The sequence below is a fragment of the Carya illinoinensis genome, chromosome 11, assembly GCF_018687715.1.
Source record: "Carya illinoinensis cultivar Pawnee chromosome 11, C.illinoinensisPawnee_v1, whole genome shotgun sequence".
NCBI classification, from domain to species: Eukaryota; Viridiplantae; Streptophyta; class Magnoliopsida; order Fagales; family Juglandaceae; genus Carya; species Carya illinoinensis.
In genome coordinates, this window is record NC_056762.1 from 35,693,925 (window position 1) to 35,713,733 (window position 19,809).

Below are 19,809 nucleotides of genomic sequence, written 5' to 3' on the forward strand. Positions count from 1 at the left end.
TAAAAAAATATAAAATGAAAAATGAAAAAAAAAAAAAAAATTTACACTGGGCGGTAACGCCCAGCGGTAAGGGTGAGGCGGCAGAGTAGCCTCACCCTTAGTTTTATTGCTGTGCGAGGTCTATCATTTTGGCAGAGTAGCCTTCCGTCTGTCAGGTACTGATCAACAGCTGTAGGACTTCTTTTAGAACAACATTCAACGGTTCACATTGTTTCTTGGAATTCGGCTTTTGCACAGACTATTACTCTCTTGACCTCGCGTATATGAGTAAAGGGTTGGCCCATGATGTTGTGTTTGCCATATCGTTTGGGTGCCAGATGGGGAGGGACCAGAGCCCACACCTACACATCACATTACCTAACTACTTTCCGAAGGATTTATAAAACAGATGATGTTCAGCCACCCTGGGTTGCTAAAACTGAATCCAAGTTTGCTTATCGACCATCCACTTAGCTATGTTTGCAATACAACTCACCTCAATCTATTTCAAATAAATCATTCATCGAATTTTTTACCTCTTCAATTTTTTATAAAAAAATTAAACTCATCTCAACATATTTTGAATATATATCTAAACACATATTAATCTATTTACATTCAAACATATCTCAAAAAAATTTACAAAATATTATTATTTACAGATCAATTCAGATAGTACGAGATCATCTACCTTTTGAATTCAGAAAAACCTAGTCTTTGGATATATATGATCAGTAATCACTATATATCATCGTTTTCTTCCTGACCCAATCATTTCTGGTGGATCTAGCTAGTGTGTGACCCCACTTCAATTTTCGAACCTTGATAGTCCTGTGTACGTAGGCTTCAGGACGCTGCCTAGATTAGATGGATTAATATCTTTTGATCTATTTGTAGCAATTACTGGCTAAGGTTGTGAATTGAAAAAAATAAATGCACTTCATAATGCTACCAGAGTACATTTGTCCCAAATAATGGAAGGTTTAATTTTCTTAATTCACTTCAAACCCATGCAAAAATCTAAATGGGTATCCCTTGCCGAGGTGTTGGAAATCACTACCAACTCTTTTAAAAATAGATCCTTAGAATCATATAACATATTAACAAGCTATATCATTAGGGTACGATTCTTCCATGCATTGAACCATGTTTCTCATACATTCATATTATATACCGTGTTTATATGATATCTTCTCGAAGGAATAGAATACTATTTCTTTTTTAAAATTAGAAATTTTTTTACCTCTGAAGAAAACATTTCCTAGAGCCCCTCTTTAAATCCCTCTTATATGGGGATTTTCTGTTCTTTTCCCATGTTCTTAGTCTTTCCATTATTAACATGATATCAAAACCTGTATATGTAGACCTCTTTCCAACTAGCTAGAATCCTTCCTGCTTGAACTTTGCCTTATTAGAAAGTTCTTCAACTGCTTCAACCAAGTGATCGAGTCTAGCCACAAACTCAATAAGCAAGGAAGTAAAGGTGGCCAGTGACAGTGCAGCAGTGCTCTCCAATGCATTCATCCTAGGCAAAATGTCTGACCCTAGAGCTCCCTCTTCTTCAAAAACGGCTACCTCTCTAGGTGGCCAAGAATGCATCCTTCTGGATTGCTTCCTCATTGTCTCATGATAAGACTCGGTGCGTGCCAGTACTGAAAGAGTCCCCGAGGGTGGTGGGTTCGCAGTTTTTTCGAGGCTGTTGCTCTCAGGATCGGTCAATTGGCTTGAGAGGTCGTGGGGGGTGTTGGATGACAAGGAAATAGAGAGCCTTGGTAATGGCTTGGAATAATTGTCTGAGGGCTCAGTACTATTAATGGATGTCAGAAGATAAGAGTGCATGTCTATGGCTCGTTGGAGTTTCTCAGTTGAGCTGTGAACCCTCTTTAGTAAAGAGGTTTTCAGGCTTCGCTTCATGTTATTGACATCTTTGCCCAAAACCCTCAACAGTTCTGCAGCCTGGTTTGCTGCTTCTTGAATTTCTGACTGGAATGTGATTCGGAGGTTGTAGGGTGCCTGCAAATTCATTCAGAATGTGGAAGTCTGTTAAACGTTTTTTTATTATTCAAGATATATAAATCGAATTCATGAAAGCTCAGTAAAGTTTTTAGCTTGAATAAAGACTTTCTTCAACTTTTCTGGTGATCAGTTCTCCACACGAGTTCACCATAAAAATCCATCATTACATTAGGTTCACTTATATTATATACGAATTTTAGTGAACTTTTTCCTCCTAAACTCTGATAACTTTAGCTAAGACTGGCTGCACTAGAATGCACCGACAAAAGAATGGTCAATGCGAACCTCAGAGACAGCCATGCTGTTTTTTTCCCCCCCAATTCATTTAATGGCCAAAATGCAGATATTCATATGTTAAAAAGGAGCACACATTGGCGCCATGGACAATATATATATATATATATATATATGACTATATTAATGGAGCTCCATGCCGCTATCTGAATTTCTTTTTCTTCTATCAGAAAGAAACTAATTGCTTTAAACCTATCTCTGTGTGTATGTGTGTGTGGGAGTCCCCCTATTTATGCAAGTCAGTAGCTAGCCAGCTATGAAAATATTCAAATTTGGCTTTGAATCGAAAACAAAGAATATATACCTAAAATAAATAAAGAAATTGATTATATATATGTCTTTAGCATGCACCTACCCAACCACGCGTACGGCCATCTTCCCTTGAATGCACGCATGATGGACACCGATCGAATCGAGAACAAACACAACGTGTGTATAACACCAAACTGTTTGATTCCGAGTCATCATCACCATTAATAATTAATTCCCTTTCAACTATTCTCTTGCTCTGAAAACTTTATATTAATACTTTCTAGTTTTATCTGCATATTATCGATACTTTGCACAGATTCCTAATTAGTTCCTATCTTTTATGTATACACGACACTGGCCTGGGAGCGGTTCTGATTCTGTTGTATGCATGTGGCCGGTCTATTTGATATTCTTTAGAATTATTCTTACTAGTTGCACATTCATATATAAGATGGTCAGTTGATGCCAATATATACTAACTTTTTTGACATGACTTCTCAATTTTTTCTAAAATTAAATGATCAAATTCATCATGAACATGGTCAGTTGATGTAGGAATATTAAATGATGTGGCTCACGGAAGTAAAGCCCCTAATTTAAAAATTTTAATTATTATGGATTAATATAGATCTATAATCAGCATATATATATATGACATACATAAGAGACAATATTTAATATTTGATCCTGTTATCAAATTTGTACGTGCACTTGTATGTAATTAAGCATAGTAATACACGCTTAATTGCGTGCATAGAGAGAGAGAGAGAGAGGAAATACCTGAATTTCAGAGTGCAGCACACCGTGAAGTGCCATAACCTCGTAAGCACAATAACGTAAAACTGCTCCAACTTTAACGTACTCTGACCAAGGATAGAAGAAGTGTCGGAACCTCCCGTGTGGTGGCTCCCATTTGGCGGAACTAGCCTTGTGATCGGAACATGCAATATATAATAATATTAAAGATCAATACTATAATAATATTAGATAGTATATATATTCTGATGAAAAAGGGTTTAAGATCGAGATCAGCATGCAGCTACGTGCGCACGTAGAAATTAATTTGAAATTATAGATCAAGATCATATTATATATACCAAGGACTCTAGTTTTGCGGAGGAGTTCAAGGTGCTTCGGCATTTCTTATAAGCAGGCTCGTCCGAAAACTCATCCATGACAGTCTTTGAGAATTCTGGATGCTCTAATCCTTCGTCTTCCAAATATTTCTTCACACATTCTATACATATAAGATCAGATGGATAACTTTTACATTAGAGTACTCAAAATATTGACTAAATGACCAAATCAATACCGCTAATTCCTAGCTATATTTTTTGAGAGTTCTAAAATTAGATTTACGTACCTTGAAGTGAGTCAGCCACTACATTGAAACTTTTAACTAGCTCCTTGTGTAACTGCTCTCCAGCCCAAATAGGACAAACAAGAACGTTGACCAGGACCGCCACAAACGCTCCAATGGCTATCGAGTACAGCCGATCCATGGCAGTCCTAATAGGGCTTCCCATCCGGTAACCAGAGACGATGATCAAGCAAAAGGTGAAAAGTATGACCCTGAACCCATATTCATATGGCACAAGTGATGGCCATAATTTCATGAACGATGTGACAGTCCCTGCATACATGCACGAAAGTTTAAAAAAAAAAAAATTATTTTATAAAATATTTATCAAGAAATCAATTGATTAATGTTCAGTAGATTTAATTTGAGAATTTAGAGATCATATATACCAATCAGAAAAATGCTAGTTCCAATTATGAAAGGCTCAGTAACCCGGCCAGTGCATAGAGCTAACTGAGCCACAGCGATGGCCAAGATTCCAGCAAGCAAGCTTCCAAGTGCTCGGTTGAATCCTCTATTAAATGTTGCACCTTATTAAGCAATTTACAACCATACATTAATAAGTAACATTAATGGAAGATTAAATATTGGTTAGAATGACCGTTTATTATGTATCAATATATAATTAATATCCGAAATATAAATACACGATAAACTATTTATTAATTATAAATAATTAACCCTGCTAGCATATATGTTTTTTAATTACATGCATGGGCATGCATATATACATACCGACTGTATATTCGAACATGATAGCAACGGTGAGGATGGACCAGATGATGTTGGTACCAAATGCTTCATAAGGTGCTTGGAACAGTATAAGCAAAGACACAAGAAGAACAGATAGGCCCACTTTAAGTGAGAATAATACCCTGTTGACGTCTTCTTTGCAAAATTCCCATACATTCCAAAAAAAGGCTTTGCACGAGAAGCCAATTATCCCACCGGAGTTCTTGCAGACCTCCGGCAGTTTGGCTTTGGTCGCTGAAGGGATTTTGATCTCGATGCTACCTTTTTTGCCGTTCATTCTCTGATCTATGAAGTAAATATGAGTACGTACGTACGTACTGATCTTTCAAACTCTTCTGAACCTAGCAGGCCCCTTGCTTGATCTACTACGTCCCCGTAATGCTGAGGTTCTTAATATATATTTACTAGCCAGGCGCTTATGTTGGAGTACTAAATTAAGCAACTTCTACACAAAATATATAAGTAAACATAAAGCAAGGGAGGGTTTTAGCTGAGGCAGGCCGGAGCTAGACGAGTACACGTTTAGCTGAAGAATAATGGCTGATTTGGTGCTGGAAATGGAGTGAGAATTAGGAGACAGTGATTTAAAGCGACGAGGGTCGAACTCACTGGCTTCTTGTTGCAAGAAAAGTGCGTCTAGTCATAATATGATATATAAAGAAAGAATAATACGACAATAATAGAAGAGAAAATGGAGGTGAATACTCGGGATAGAAGATGCTTAGTCGACTCAATAATACTGGGAAAGAGAATTAGAATCTAAATTGCATTAATGGCCATGCAATTTTCAGCCGCACGTACATGATCATTTTCTGTTTCAAGTGTATTCACCGTGTGTATCCTAATGAAAAAATATATATGGATCGAGAACTCTGATCTACACGCGGAATGATGCTAATTCGCATACAAGATCAAATACTAAAATTCGAACACAATAGCTAGCGAGCTAGGGTGTGGCAAGAATAATATTGTACGTAAAAAGAGAACTCGATAATATAGAGCCAACTGAGGACAAGTAGTTAAACCACTAATTGCTAAGAGTAGGACAAATTTTAGAATTGAAGTGCTAACATTGTCATTCCGCTGCAATAATTCCAATTTTAGTGGGAGAAATATTCCTTAAATTTGTTCAAAACTCCCCATTAGAGCTTATCAACGTACGTGATCATCTACTGCTTTCGCTTTGAATTATGTGCATGCATGCATGCTCTATTAATTCTATTCTGATGATCATCACCTCTAGATCGAATACGATCATCATCATGTTCTCTCTTTCCTTGACAAAAAGTGAATAATTCTATGGCATCCGCATATTGCGCCCGGTTTATATCTACTCATGTCATTAATTTGTGCCTTATGATCCTCGTGATGCTAGCATGAATGACATGAGATGATTATATGAGATGAAATAAAATGCGCTCGATCATGATTATATGAGATTAGATAAAAATTATGTATATTAAAGTGAATAAGTTTTGCTTAGGCCTTTATAAAAAAATAGATCCCACTAAAAAGGAGTAGATTTTTTTTTTACGCCTTTTAAAAAGTGAGATCATTTTTTTTTTTAAATTTATACAAATCATTATTCTACTAATTAATTACTTACCGTTGCACGTCGGCATGCATGATTCTCATATATGCAGTTATATTCCTACCGGGCGTTAAAGTATATTTCGTTATTATAATTACAAGTATTTTGGTTAATTTACGTGTTTATCTGTAGACGAATAGATGCTCATAATTATGTTCCCACTTAAAAGAAAATACCTAGATTGCTCATTAATTATATATATATATATATATACATACCCCGCCCCTTCATTAGAAGGTTAGCATAAATACCCTTTGATAAAAAATAAAAAACCAAAAAAATATCAAACATCAACAAACTTTTAAGTTAGATTTTTAAAAATATTCAGAAAGGTGTAAAAAAAAAAAAAAAAACAAAAACAAAAACAAAAGAAAAAAACAAAATTTAAAATTTATTTTTAAAATGAAACAATAAATGAAAAACACAAATAATTGTTTTTCAAAAAAATAAAACATTTTGAAAAAAGTAATTAAGAAAGTACAATATGAAAATTAAAAAACTCAAAAAGTAATTTTTTTTTTTAATTTTTTAAATATCTTTTAATTTTTTAAAGAAATCATTTTTATTTATTTATTTTTAATTTAATACAGATACTTTTCCAGAATTATATGGTAATTATAAATTGAATATACGTATATAATTTGAACGGATCATGAGTTAGTATATTTTGCATATAATATAATCAACGTCAACATGCATGCAGATATATATTGATCCAAACAGAGAATTTTAATTTAATTAAAGACGTACATGATCATCATGATGATCCAAGTCATTTTCTCCAAATGATCTAACCATATTCTTATTAATTGCAACATTTATAACAAAGAAAATACATATATAAGAACCGAATATGGCACCTCATGACATCACCAGCTTTGGTCTGCAGACATATATATTAATATTATTATTATTCTGTCCGCGTATATATACAGAATATATTCTTACAACTTTCAGGATAGGTACGTACAGCTAATTAACCTGTATATATAGTGGCCAGCAATAATGCATTAATGCTAGTTAGGCGCTTCATATACTTCTTTACGTCTCATTCATACATATGCATTAATGCATGATTCCTAATTATATCATTCGATTGATATGTCTATCGTATATATGAAATAACTATTTAGTTTGGCTGTTGAAGATTGTGTAAAATGAATATAATATATATATATATATATACGATCAACATTCACTCGTCTTGCACACATGAATGTAGCCACGTACTTAAAGTCTTTTTTGTTTTGTTTTTCGATATATGAAGGAGGGAAATTCGATCATTAGTTCTCTTAGTGATAAATCAAAATGTTGTCAATTGATCCAAAAGATCTAATTGACCACATACCTAAAGTCCTAAACCCTAATTAATTGCAGATTTCATACTCGTTCATATGAATTATTCTTAGAAAAACACAAATATATATATATATATATATACACACACACACATATAGTACTGTGTCTTGGTTGATATTCTTATGACAAGAAAGGATGATTAATAGTTCTGGTTTTGGCTACTAGTACTAAAAAAGCAAAATGGGACTGAATTAATTATTCTCGAAGATTTGGTACTGTGCCACTGCCTCTCAGAGAGAGAGAGAGAGAGAGAGAGAGAGAGAGAGAGAGAGAGAGTTGTAAGTACAATCACTTTGGGATATATTGCATGCACGTGGCATGCATGCCTATTAATTCCTGTTACTATATATAATCTTAATTTACTATATATACGACGCATGCTAACGATGGATGCATCACACAGTGTTCATTTCTTTAGTGTTAATGCTTATAGCTTGGTCGGTACGTGTACACATATAATTAAGTTAATTAACACACTACTTTCGTAAAGTCAGTACGTAGTACTAGTACTGTTTGATCATGAATATCACTCGATCGCGGTAATCAAACTTTGCTGTTACGCTAGAATATAATAAAATATTTACTAGGGCTTGGCTTTCAGTCACCGGCGGCATTTCGACATATAATGATCTAATTAATATTGGAGACATCTGATGATCAGTACTATAACTTGTCTTTTTTTCATAGTTATCTGTAAAAGTGCTCTCCATTGTTTCACACTTTATAATTTGTAGGATGGAAATTCTTGAATTTGCACGTTAGCAAACTTTATATATATGTCATGATCATTGTTGAAGACGTGTTTTGTATTCCCTGCGTACAGATAATCCTTAACAACCTACAAGGCTGCAAGCAAGAAAATTAGAATGGCTCGGAATGGTGAGAGACACCTAATCTAATTCCTAAATTAGAGTGGATAAATGCAAATTAATCATGATCCACTTTCAGCGACACTACAGTACCACTTCAATCAAATATTACGGGTATATATGCTTCGTGTGGAATATTCTAACTCTTGTACGTACCATGTAAGTGGGATAATGTATGGAATTAAAGTTTCTAAAGATCATATACGAAAATAATACAGTTCAAATTGATCTAGTACTAGATGACGATGAAATTAGAAAAACAATCCCTTAGTTGCTTGCTTCCTAGGCCGCGACTAGCTCCTAGTTGATCTCAACCCTAATTGATATTCTGATCGGCTGCCTAAGATTTTCATCCATTATTAATAGCAACCTATGATCAATTAATTTATGGATATCTAGTTATAAATTAGCAAGGGGCATAGCTCCATTCCAAGTCTTGGTTAATCCATGCCAAGCATGCTCCCTGCATTTGCACACAGTCAACAAATAATTTCAAGTTCCTAATTAACAGCTCGCGTTTGTAGTCCAACGGTTAGGATAATTGCCTTCCAAGCAATAGACCCGGGTTCGACTCCCGGCAAACGCATTTTAGATTGTGATTCTTACTAGCCTTGCAGCATGGCGTCCAGGACCAGCACGTACGGCTGCGATGAAGTTTTCGGTTAAAAAAAAAAGCTTTTAAATCTACGGTTGAAATGCAATATTTTATTTTCTGTTGATTTTGGTTTACCCACGATTTTAGTTTCATTCTTATACGTTTTCATAGATTTATGAAACTTCAGGCATTTTAGACAAATTAAAATGATCTTCTCATATATATTATATATGCATGGATGAGTTTGTTTTGATGGCTATCTTATATATGGTTTGTTTAAAAAAAAAAAAAAATACCTTTTGGATTTGGCTACGTGTTTTTTGGGAAACGAGAGGAGATGTTTTTCTTTTTTATTCTGATCTACATGAGCGTCTGTTAACTTAATTGAGGCAAGGTTGTGTTAGCTTGTTTGACTCAACTCAATTCATATCAATTCATTTTAAATTAACTATTGATAGGATTTTTTAATTTTTTAATTTTTTTTAATAAAAAAAAAAGAAGTTAAATTCATCTTAACATATTTTATATATTTCAACCTAAAGAGTTAAACTCGTTCTAATTTAAAAAAGTTAAATTCATACAATGAAATCAACAAAATATTACTATTTATAATTCAACTCAACTCATCTTAACACCTTTCGATTTAGCTGTGATCAAAACATTGGGTTTCGTGGGTCAAAGGTATGATATAGGTTTTTTTTTTTTCTCCTTAAAAATAGACGAATATTAAAAGCTTTAGCGCGCGGTTACAAAAACCCAAAAACTAAAGACTTGCAAAATATATATTGATTTAAAGTAAAACAATGCTAGAAATAATCAGTTACAAGAACAATAAAAAGCATCCATTAAATTACTCATATTGAAGGCAGACCTATGTCTTATCTATCAAACATATGTGGCTCCATTAAATGCTTGGGAAGCCAGCTGTAAATTATAAGAAAAACTGTAAGCTGGCAGTATCATATATATAGTAAATCGTAAATAAAGTGAATACGCTTATATATAGGAAAATTATATTTACAAGCTAGTGAATAGAGCATATTATCCATACTGTTGATATGTCGTAATTTGATTTGTAAGGAAAACTTAAAATCAAATCTTTTTATATATCAAACCATCACACAATTTCAATGGCATGAAGGCCGTGAATCAAGAAAACGCTCTGATAGTGAGGAGAGAGAAAATGCTCTGATAGTTTCCAATCGTCGACACCTCATGGCCGCCGCCGCCTTGGGCCAACCGGGCCCCCAGGTGACGGCAGAGCGTCCGTGCACGGCAGCTGATCTAGTAGCACAACCACCCCAGCCCCTTCCGGAGGTTTTCGTCCCTCTGAGACCGAGTAAAATAATAGATGGGGAAGTCTGCGTTATTTTCTCCAGGGAAGAAATAGAAAGATCGGCCGAGCCATTCAAGTTCTCTATGGTCCTGAAATTCATGAGGCAACGACCTTCTCTAGATAACATCCGGCTTTTCATCAGGAATCGGTGGGGTTTGAGTTCACAACCAGTGGTCTCGGCTATGCGTAGACCCAAAAATGTCTTCATTCGGCTCTCCAACGAAATCGACTTCCTCAAAGCACTTTCTCGGGAACTAACGGATGTTAATGGAATTCCCTACAGAGCCTTCCACTGGCATTCTGATTTTGACGAAGATAGGGAACCATCCCTTGTGCCTGTATGGATCGTTTTACCAAGTCTTCCCCCAAATTTCTACCACGAATCATTTCTGAAAAACATAACATCCCCCATTGGCAGATTTCTCAGACGTGATAACACGACTAAGTGTGCGACTTGCACTGATGGGGCCCGGTTATGTGTAGAAATGGATGCGGCCAAAACTCCCCTCCGTGGACTATGGATTGGCATTCCGCATAAACCCACCAGCCTGTATGTTGAGATTGTGTACGAGACCTTACCGGCATATTGCCGCAACTGTCACACTCAAGGACACAATGAAAAAACCTGCCTTTAGAGAGAGGGAGGAAAAAAGGAGCGTGAGAGGAAAACTAACGGGAGTGAGAAAGCAAAGCAGATGGATAAAATGGAGGAGGGGAAATTGAAGGGATTAGCGGGGGAACCGGCTAGAGACAAAAATGGAGAGGGGCAGAGTAACATAGAAACAGGGCTTATTCTAGAGCCACAACCTCCACAGCTAGAGGGGATTGTGGAATCCCCTTCAAGGGTGGTAGATACCACGGAAATACAGCCATTGTAGTTGGAGGAAACGCAAGAAATGCCTTCACGAGTATTAGAAACAGCAGAGGAAGAGAACCACACACATATAGCAGACTTGGAAGTTGAGAGACAAGACTCCTTGAACGAAAATACCTGTACGAAAACAAGGTCAGTAGAAAATACCATAGTTGCGAGAGACTTATGCCAGTCGGGGGGAGTCGCTCTGAGTGGATTTTTAATCACAGGAGAATCAGCAGAGCAAGCATGTGTCTTGGAAGCTGTGGAGCGAGACCGGCTAACGGACACTGATGAAGTGGCCAATATCGAACTGACAGATGATGATCATCGAACTCAAAGGGAATTTACCTCAGACACGGAAGGGGAGACGGGATCACACCTGGGGAAATCCAAGGATTGTCAGTCGGACGGCGAAATGCTGCCTAGAAGGGAAGGAGAAAATAAAAGGAGATCTCTAAGAAGCTCTAGCAGGGTTCCTAGCAAGCCCTTAAGACTGGATTTATAATGCTTAAGGCCTTTTTTTGGAACATCAGGGGCTTGGGGTCGTCCACAAGGAGGCTTTAGAAGCTGGTCAGGAAAAAGAAAATAAACTTCTTAATGTTAGCAGAGCCGTTCGTCAAGATTGAAAAACTGAAAATTCTACAGAGCAAACTAAACATGGATTCAAGCTTCACAAACCATTCTGAAGATGGCAAAATCTAGCTACTTTGGAGGACAGAACTACATATTTCAATCCAACAAGTAAGTGCACAACATATCACGGTCTCTCTCCCTTTTGAAAACCAGCAGCTGTTCCTATCCGCCATTTACGCTAAGTGCAGATACCAAGATCGCAGACTACTTTGGAACTCTTTGCACCAAGACATACCGAATGATTCACCGTGGATAGGCATAGGAGACTACAACATCATTAGAGGGAACGACGAAAGACGTGGGGGAAGCCCTCGGCAAAGGGTGGCTATGGAAGATTTCAACGATTTTATTGATCAGTGTGGTCTGAGCGAGATGAAGACAACTGGAAGAACCTTATCCTGGTGCAATGGCCAAAGGGGATTGGCACGAAGCTGGGCGAGACTTGACAGAGGCTTGATGAATTCGAAAGAAGTGGCTATATTCCCTGATGCAAGGTGTAACTACCTCCCAAGAACAACTTCAGACCACGCGCCTATGCTTATCGAACCGAGAACAGATTCAGCCAGGTACGGCCCATCACCTTTTAAGTTCCAATACATGTGGGTATCGCATGAAGGTTTTGGGAAGTTAGTACAGGAAATCTGGCAGCAACCAGAGCGGGAAGTGGGTTTAAACAGACTGGCAGGCAAATTAAAAAAACTAAAAGTGGCCCTCAAAGAGTGGAATATAAAAGTGTTTGGCAGGACGGAACAACACATAGAGAATTTAGAAAGGAAAATTGAGAGCCTGGAATCCCAACTGCAAAACCAATTCTCGGAGGAGCTTGAAACGGAATTACTATGCACAAAGGAAGAACTGAATGTTTGGAATCAGAGGGAAGAAACAAGGCTAGCGCAACAGGCTAAACTAAGCTGGGTAGAGAAGGGGGAAGTCTCGGCTCAATTTTTCAGATCCTTCAACAACCACTCAAGGCTGACAATGCAGGAAATGAAACTCAGAGATGGCACCACCCTCAAGTCCCCAAAGGAGATCCATTTAGGGGCAGTGGACTACTTCAAAAACCTCCTAAAAGCCAGGCCACGAGGCCCCCTTCCAAACCTCCTGGAGTATATACAACCTGAAATAACTGAACAAGAGAATCTAAGTATTATGAATCCCCCAACAGCCCAAGAAGTTAAAGATGCAATGTTCTCCATCTCTATAGATAGCAGCCCGGGGCCTGACGGCTTCGGCTCGGGATTCTACAGATCGTGTTGGGAGTGGGTGGCTTTAGATGTAGTGGATGCTGTCAGAGATTTTTTTAGTGGAACTCCTCTTCCACGATTCTACTCAGCTTCTCACATAGTCCCGCTTCCAAAGGATAAAAATCCTACTGGCTTCGAAAAATTCAGACCCATCAGTCTGTGTTCCGTGATATATAAGGTTTGCTCAAAAATAATAGTGAGAAGGTTATCGCCTTTACTATGCAGATTAGTTTCCTCGGCACAAGGAGCTTTCCTACCAGGTCGCAGCATTTTCGAGAACATCTCCCTAGCCCAAGAAATGGTCCACCAAATAAACAAACAGGTGCACGGTGGGAATGTACTCATCAAGGTCGACATGGTTAAAGCCTACGACAGCGTCGACTGGATTTTTTTATTACATGTTATGAACTCATTCGGTTTTTCCCAGGAAGTCTGTGGCTTAATAAACCAGTGTATCTCCTCTCCATGGTTCTCGGTGGCTATGCATGGCACGATTGAGGGTTTTTTTCCGTGTGGCCGCGGTCTTCGTCAGGGAGACCCCCTGTCGCCGTATCTCTTTATTCTAGTAGAGGAAACACTATCCAGGCTATTACACAAGCATTTTGAGGTTGGAAGAATAAAACCTTTCACCCACCCCAGGGGAACCCCTCTTGTTTCCCATTTATTTTATGCAGATGACGTCATGGTTTTCTCCAATGGAAGCTCCTCATCACTTAAAAAAATCAGAGATATTTTCCAGACTTATGAGGACTGGTCGGGACAAGCTATCAGCAAGGAAAAATTGGCAATTTTCTTTTCCAAACATATCCAGGCTGGTAGACGTAGGAGATTGCTGAGAACCATGGGATTCACGGAAGGAATATTCCCTGTGAAATATCTGGGGGTCCCTCTAATTTCTGGCAGACTCAGAGTGAGCCACTTTGATGATATTATGAACAGCATTAGAGGAAAGCTAGGTGGTTGGCAACACAAGATCTTATCATATGGAGCCCGGCTGATCCTGCTGAGACAAGTGGCAGCCAGCATGCCAATACATCTACTCTCAGTGGTACAGGCGCCAAAGGCCCTCCCAAAAAAATTAAATCAACTCATGAGCAACTTCTTCTGGGGATCCTTAGAAGGAAAAACCAAGAGAAAGTGGGTAGCTTGGTCATCCATGTGCAGACCAACTCGGGAGGGAGGAGTAGGCCTTCGTGACCTACAGGACGTCCAAAACTCTCTTTTCATGAAACTCGCTTGGAAGATTTTGACAGAAAATTCGATGTGGGCGAATTTCTTCAAAGCTAAGTACATTAAATCTGGACATATCTCTCTAGTTCAGAAAAATAAAGGGTCTCGACTCTGGAAAGGAATTGTGATGAGTATTCCTATTATTCTTGCTAACTCGAGATGGAGCATCAAGGAAGGAAACATATCCTTTTGGTATGACCGTTGGCTAGAACCAGGACCCTTAGCTGAGGAAGTGCCCATTATTACAAGTCCGGACCTCAAGGTGAAAGAATGCAGATTGAACAACGACTGGGATACAGCAATGCTCACGTCCCTAGTAGGTGTAGAAAAATTAGAAGAGGTTGTGAGGGGTCTTGGGCAACACAAAGAAGGATTGGATAGACTAATATGGACGTCCAGCGTGAGCGGAGATGTCTCCTCCAAAAGTGCATGGGAACTTATCAGAGTCAAAACTCCAAAGGTGTATGGGACAGAGTGGATGTGGAATGCAGCCCTCCCAAAGAAATACTCGATCACCATGTGGAAGGCGATGAAAGGATGCTTAAGCGTTGATGACAGGATCAGTAAAATTGGCATCCCCATGGTCTCAAAATGTGAATGCTGTGAGGAGGGGAATCTGGAGGACCTCGACCATGTCCTAGCCACAGGCAAGACCGCAAGGGCTTTGTGGAGTAGAGTTTCAACACAGGTGGGAATGCCTTTTGATCCCGGAAAAAAATGGAAGGAAAAAATAAACCTTTGGTTTAGGCGCGCAAGCAGATCATCCCAGAAAGGACTTCTAATTGGCCTCATTCCCTCCATACTAACATGGTCTCTTTGGCTTTGGCGATGCAAAGCAAGAATGGAAGCAATTAAAACATCAACTGAGTCCCTGTGGCAGTCGGTCAAAGCTGCTATTGCTTGGTGTGGGACGCGCCTAAAAGCTGGAAAAAAGTCGAAACCTGGTGATGAAAAAATACTGAAAGCTCTGTCTATACCTTCAAAGAATCCGAAAGGGAGAAGAGTGCAATTAGTAACCTGGCGCAAGCCGGCATTGGGCTGGTGCAAACTAAACGTTGATGGAAGCTGCCGAGGAAACCCAGGACAGATGGGGGCAGGAGGGGTCCTAAGAAATGACCAAGGTAAAATGATCTTAGCTTTTGCTCTAGGCCTGGGACACGGTACTAACAACCAAGCAGAACTTATGGCCCTGCTCCACGGACTGAGGTTCTGCAGAAGACTAAATCTAAGGAAAATAGAAATAGAGCTGGATTCCCTTTTGGTGGTGCAATGGCTGGAGAAGAACAAGGTGGGGATCTGGTATCTCGAGGACTTCTGGGAGGAGATACAAGCCTTAATCACAACCATGCAGGTGGTCGTAAGGCATGTGTTCAGGGAGGGCAAAGCAGCTGCCGATTTTCTTGCTCGCTGTTTGCCTCCGCAATTAACAGAGTGGATGCGTGTGGGTGACCTGCCTCATCTTCTCAAGGGTATCCTGAACATAGATAGGCTAGGACTACCATGTATACGAAAATAGTTTTTTTTTTTTACTCCTTTTGTGCCGACAATGTCGTTTTGGTAGTTTCCACCTTTTGAAAGTGTACATGGGTTTCCTCCCCTTTGTTGAGGTTTTAATACATATCCCCAGCTGCTGGGTTTTCTAAAAAAAAAAAAAAAAAATTCAACGGCATGAAGGATTTGTCCTCCACATACACTAATGTTGTGTTTGGTTGTTGAACTAAACTCAATTATCTTAAATCAAGAGTCACTATTTTTTCAACTTTTCATAAAAAAGTTAAACTCATATCAATCTACTTCATACAATTCAACTTAAAAAGTTAAACCCATCTCAATCTAAAAAAGTTAAACTACATCTCAATAAAATTTACAAAATATTACTATTCATAACTTAACTCAACTCATCACAATATCTAAACATAACTCATTGTCTTATATATGTGTACATGACATATTATGCGTGCGTGTGATTAATTTACCTAGCTCATGTAACTATCATGATCGGAAGCAATGGACAAAACATTGAAATGGTTTTATGTGGAAGGGGAAGAGGAAGACGTACCATATATATATATATATATATATATATATATTCTCGGCTTTAATTTCGTCCCTCCTTTATCTCGTGCATGTGTGTCTACAATTAATGCTGACAACGAAAAATTAAGGTTAAATATGGTGATGTCTCTTTTTTTTTTCCTAATTAAACATGCTTAATATTAATAAAAAGTGTAGATTATCTAAGGATATGCAACCAAAAACTAGATTAGTTGCTACCCACTATGCCATAGAGTGTGAATATCGATTTTGAGATCAATAAATTTCTTTTACATTGTAATCATTTCGATTGTGTAATATTTGGCCAATGTCTTCAATAATTGAAGTTATTAGCCATATTGGAGGTTCCCCATTAATGGCTGATATTAACAGCTGAACATCTCCTTCATGAATAATAAGACTCTTTTGTAGATGTACCACCATCTTTGTTGCAAGCAGGACTGAAGAGACTTTTGTAATGACTGGATTTGTGGATTGAATTTTTTATGTCTATATTTTCAAAATCTTACCATCTGAGTCGCAACTTATTGTCGAAGATGTAGATAATGAATCTTTTACTGCAGCGTCAAAAGAAATACTAAGTTGGTTCCTTGGTGGGGTTGCCAATTTAGTATTATCCGAGATTTTGATTTTTCTTTCCACGCCTCTAGGTATGCTTGGTAGCAGATTTCCAGTTGTTCCTTTGCCTTCCTTAAAGAAATTGTTGATTGGTTGTGGACTTTATCATTCCGTGTTCTCTAGATAAAATCTAACATTAAAACTGCAACTCGATTGGGTGTTTTTCAAAAGAATTTAATCCCAGTCTAAACTTTGAATTAATAATAATTAGAATCCATTCCTGTATTGAGTTGATTGGCAGTAATGTAAGTTTTAGAGGCCAAATGCTTTGACTCCTTAGTATTCTGGTGATCGAGCATTCAATGAAAAAGTGGAGCATGGTTTCTTCTTGTTCATTGCACAGAGGGTAGCTAGTTGAGGGGAGATTGGGAATGATATTTTTTAGTCTTTCTCTGGTTGTAATAATGCTCTAGATGATTTTCCAGATTAAAAACTTGCAGTGGCAGTCATGGATTTTTAGCTTCCAGAGTTTTTTCTAGATTGGGATTGGGAAATTTGGCAGTGGTTTATTGAAATTTTTTACTGCTATATGGTAAGATGTTTTTATGAAAAATTTACCATTGTGGCTTTGTGTCCAAGTGAGGGAATCCGTTCTTTGATTATTCTAGGGCAGTGAAATTTTTTGGATTTTAGTAATGTTATCTTGCTAAAAAAGTTTTAGCATTTTTTTAATGTTCCATGAATATGTGTAAGGAATAATTAGATTAGAGACTTTTAGGGATGGTTAAGTTTCACTCATTTGATGTAGAGATTTTGGTGTGAGATTTCTATTGTTGGAATCCAAGGTTTTGGACTACACATTAATTGATAGCCCATTAAAAATTTGATAATATGTACCTTTTTCCATAGCTCTTGTCTTCAATATACCTCTCCATATCCATGAGTCGGTTGGTTTTGATGTTGCCCTTCAGAAGGATGTTGTGTTTAGGTATTTTGCTGTCAAAAGAGAATGCCAGAATTGGATTAGCTTGATTCATTTCGCATCTTGTTTTAGCTAATAAAGCTAAGTTCATGTTTTCCATTAGCCTCAAACCAAGCCCCCCTTATATTTTTGCTGATAAATTCCAAGATTTTAGAGTCAATTATGCTTTTGATCCTTGGTTGTACCTCGCCAGAAATTTTTGAAACTTGTATTGATCAAAGATTTGCAGATTGATTTGGGTAATAGGTGCATTGACATTTCATATGAAGGAATTGTGCTTGCCATTGTTTTGATTAGCATGGTTCTTCTCACTTGTGATGGTAATTTTGATTTCTGACCATCAAGTTTCTTATTAATGTTCTCCAGCAGTTCTTTAATTATAACTGTCTTTTTTTTATCTTCTAAATGATGTAGGGAGTCTGAAGTACTTCATTTTGGATGTTGATGACTTGTATGGCATTTTCAAAGAGATCACGACTCTAGTAGCGTGATTGGTACTTCTTGTGATGTAAATTGAGGATTTTTCATGGTTGACTCTTTGGCCTGACCAATCCTGATATTTCTCCAGACTATTAATGATTTTTTGTGCATTTCTTTTACTGGCTTTCCCAAAGATGATTAAGTTGCCTACAAACAGTGAGTGAGATATTGGAGAGCTATTTCGGCTTAACAAGATATCTTTAAAATTTCCTTACTTTTGACCAAGCAATTAATCTTGATAGCACCTTCGTGCGTAAAATAAAGAGAAAATGTGATATGGGGTCACCTTGTTGAAGTCCTTTTTGTACTTTAAAAAGTCTTCTAGGTGAGCCATTTATAAGGATTGAGAAGAAGGCCATTGTGACACATTCTTTAATTTAATCAGATTGATCAATCTCCTGTTATAACTCAACACTTTCATCACTGCAAAAAAAAAAAAAAAAAAAAAGGTCCCATTCTATATTGTTTAATAGGGGTGTAAAAATTAACAGGAAAACCGAACTAGACCAGCCCGAATCGATGGAAGCTGTCCGAACCGGTTCCCTTAATTCCAAAACCGGCGAGTACTAGTCCGGTTCATTATTTTATATATTTTAAATTAATTTTTTAAAATATTATATATAAGATAATGTTATTATAATTTATAACATAAAATTTTAATACTAAACATGAAAATTTATTTAATCATATGCTTTAAACATAATATATATATATTAATAATATTTTATGGTTTAATAAATTCTCAATATATTCTTTTTGATAAGTACATTAGTATATAATGTATATTAATTACAATTTACATTTTATGGCCCAATACTAATAGTCTAATATTAGATTACCATTAGTAATATATTTTAGGTCTATATATAAATTACTATATAAATCACTTTACCAAATAATTATATATGAAATAATGATACAGTAATACTATTACTAGTAATAGTATTACTAATATTATCACTATCCATGATATAGTTATAATAAATTAAAATCACTATAATAAATACTAATATATAATTATTCTAATCACTATAATTAATACTAATATATATACTAATACTATTAAAACTGAAAAATCGAACTAAACCGAAGCCGATAAAACAGGAAATATTAGTTTATGAGGGTAACTGGTACTTAATCGGTTTTCGAAAATGCAAAACCGATGCATACGATTTGGTCCCAAATTTTGTCCAAAACCAAACCAAACCGGACTAGTTACATCCCAATAGCTGAAGGCCTTTTCCATATCTAGTTTAATCGTCATTTGGCCCTTTCTCCTCGATTTCTTTTTAAGATGATGAAACAACTCATGAGAAATTAGAGTATTTTCTTTGATGTTGCGGCCTAAGACAAAAGTTGTTTGTAAT

The 19,809-nt window shown here is 37.0% G+C and overlaps 2 protein-coding genes and 1 non-coding gene across 4 annotated transcripts; 2 read left to right on the plus strand and 1 right to left on the minus strand.

The window, feature by feature from the left end:
* Positions 1–1,072: 1,072 nt before the first annotated feature.
* Positions 1,073–5,263, minus strand: LOC122280732 (aluminum-activated malate transporter 9-like). 2 transcript variants are annotated; one of them, XM_043091738.1, is made up of 6 exons: positions 4,637–5,263; positions 4,291–4,431; positions 3,905–4,174; positions 3,639–3,778; positions 3,322–3,468; positions 1,073–1,992 (listed from the first exon to the last, which is right to left on the minus strand). In XM_043091738.1, exons 1-6 carry the CDS (start codon positions 4,929–4,931, stop codon positions 1,360–1,362), a joined length of 1,626 nt encoding a protein of 541 aa, XP_042947672.1. In that variant the 5' UTR covers positions 4,932–5,263; the 3' UTR covers positions 1,073–1,359. The 2 variants fall into 2 exon arrangements, with proteins under 2 accessions (XP_042947672.1, XP_042947673.1); XM_043091739.1 differs by having other exon boundaries at positions 4,776–5,262.
* Positions 5,264–8,987: 3,724 nt separating this feature from the next.
* On the plus strand, positions 8,988–9,059 carry TRNAG-UCC. Its single transcript has one exon. It is a non-coding gene; the product is annotated as a tRNA-Gly (tRNA).
* A 2,241-nt stretch (positions 9,060–11,300) lies between these two features.
* LOC122282435 lies at positions 11,301–18,453 on the plus strand. The gene is made up of 6 exons (XM_043094388.1): positions 11,301–11,732; positions 11,794–11,859; positions 12,047–15,836; positions 17,890–17,968; positions 18,209–18,282; positions 18,377–18,453. Exons 1-6 carry the CDS (start codon positions 11,301–11,303, stop codon positions 18,451–18,453), a joined length of 4,518 nt encoding a protein of 1,505 aa, XP_042950322.1.
* Positions 18,454–19,809: the final 1,356 nt, after the last annotated feature.

What these genes read in the sequence shown, in the direction of transcription:
- LOC122280732 (XM_043091738.1), bottom strand. Translation starts at nt 4,931, where the DNA reads ATGAACGGCAAAAAAGGTAGCATCGAGATCAAAATCCCTTCAGCGACC. An exon ending in CATGTTCGAATATACAGTCG is followed by an intron (nt 4,432 to 4,636) that starts GTATGTATATAT and finishes TTGCTTAATAAG; the next exon opens with GTGCAACATTTAATAGAGGA. An exon ending in AGTGGCTGACTCACTTCAAG is followed by an intron (nt 3,779 to 3,904) that starts GTACGTAAATCT and finishes TTATATGTATAG; the next exon opens with AATGTGTGAAGAAATATTTG.
- LOC122282435 (XM_043094388.1), top strand. Translation starts at nt 11,301, where the DNA reads ATGCCTTCACGAGTATTAGAAACAGCAGAGGAAGAGAACCACACACAT. An exon ending in CTCTAAGAAGCTCTAGCAGG is followed by an intron (nt 11,733 to 11,793) that starts GTTCCTAGCAAG and finishes TTGGAACATCAG; the next exon opens with GGGCTTGGGGTCGTCCACAA. An exon ending in CAGAAGGATGTTGTGTTTAG is followed by an intron (nt 17,969 to 18,208) that starts GTATTTTGCTGT and finishes TTTGGGTAATAG; the next exon opens with GTGCATTGACATTTCATATG.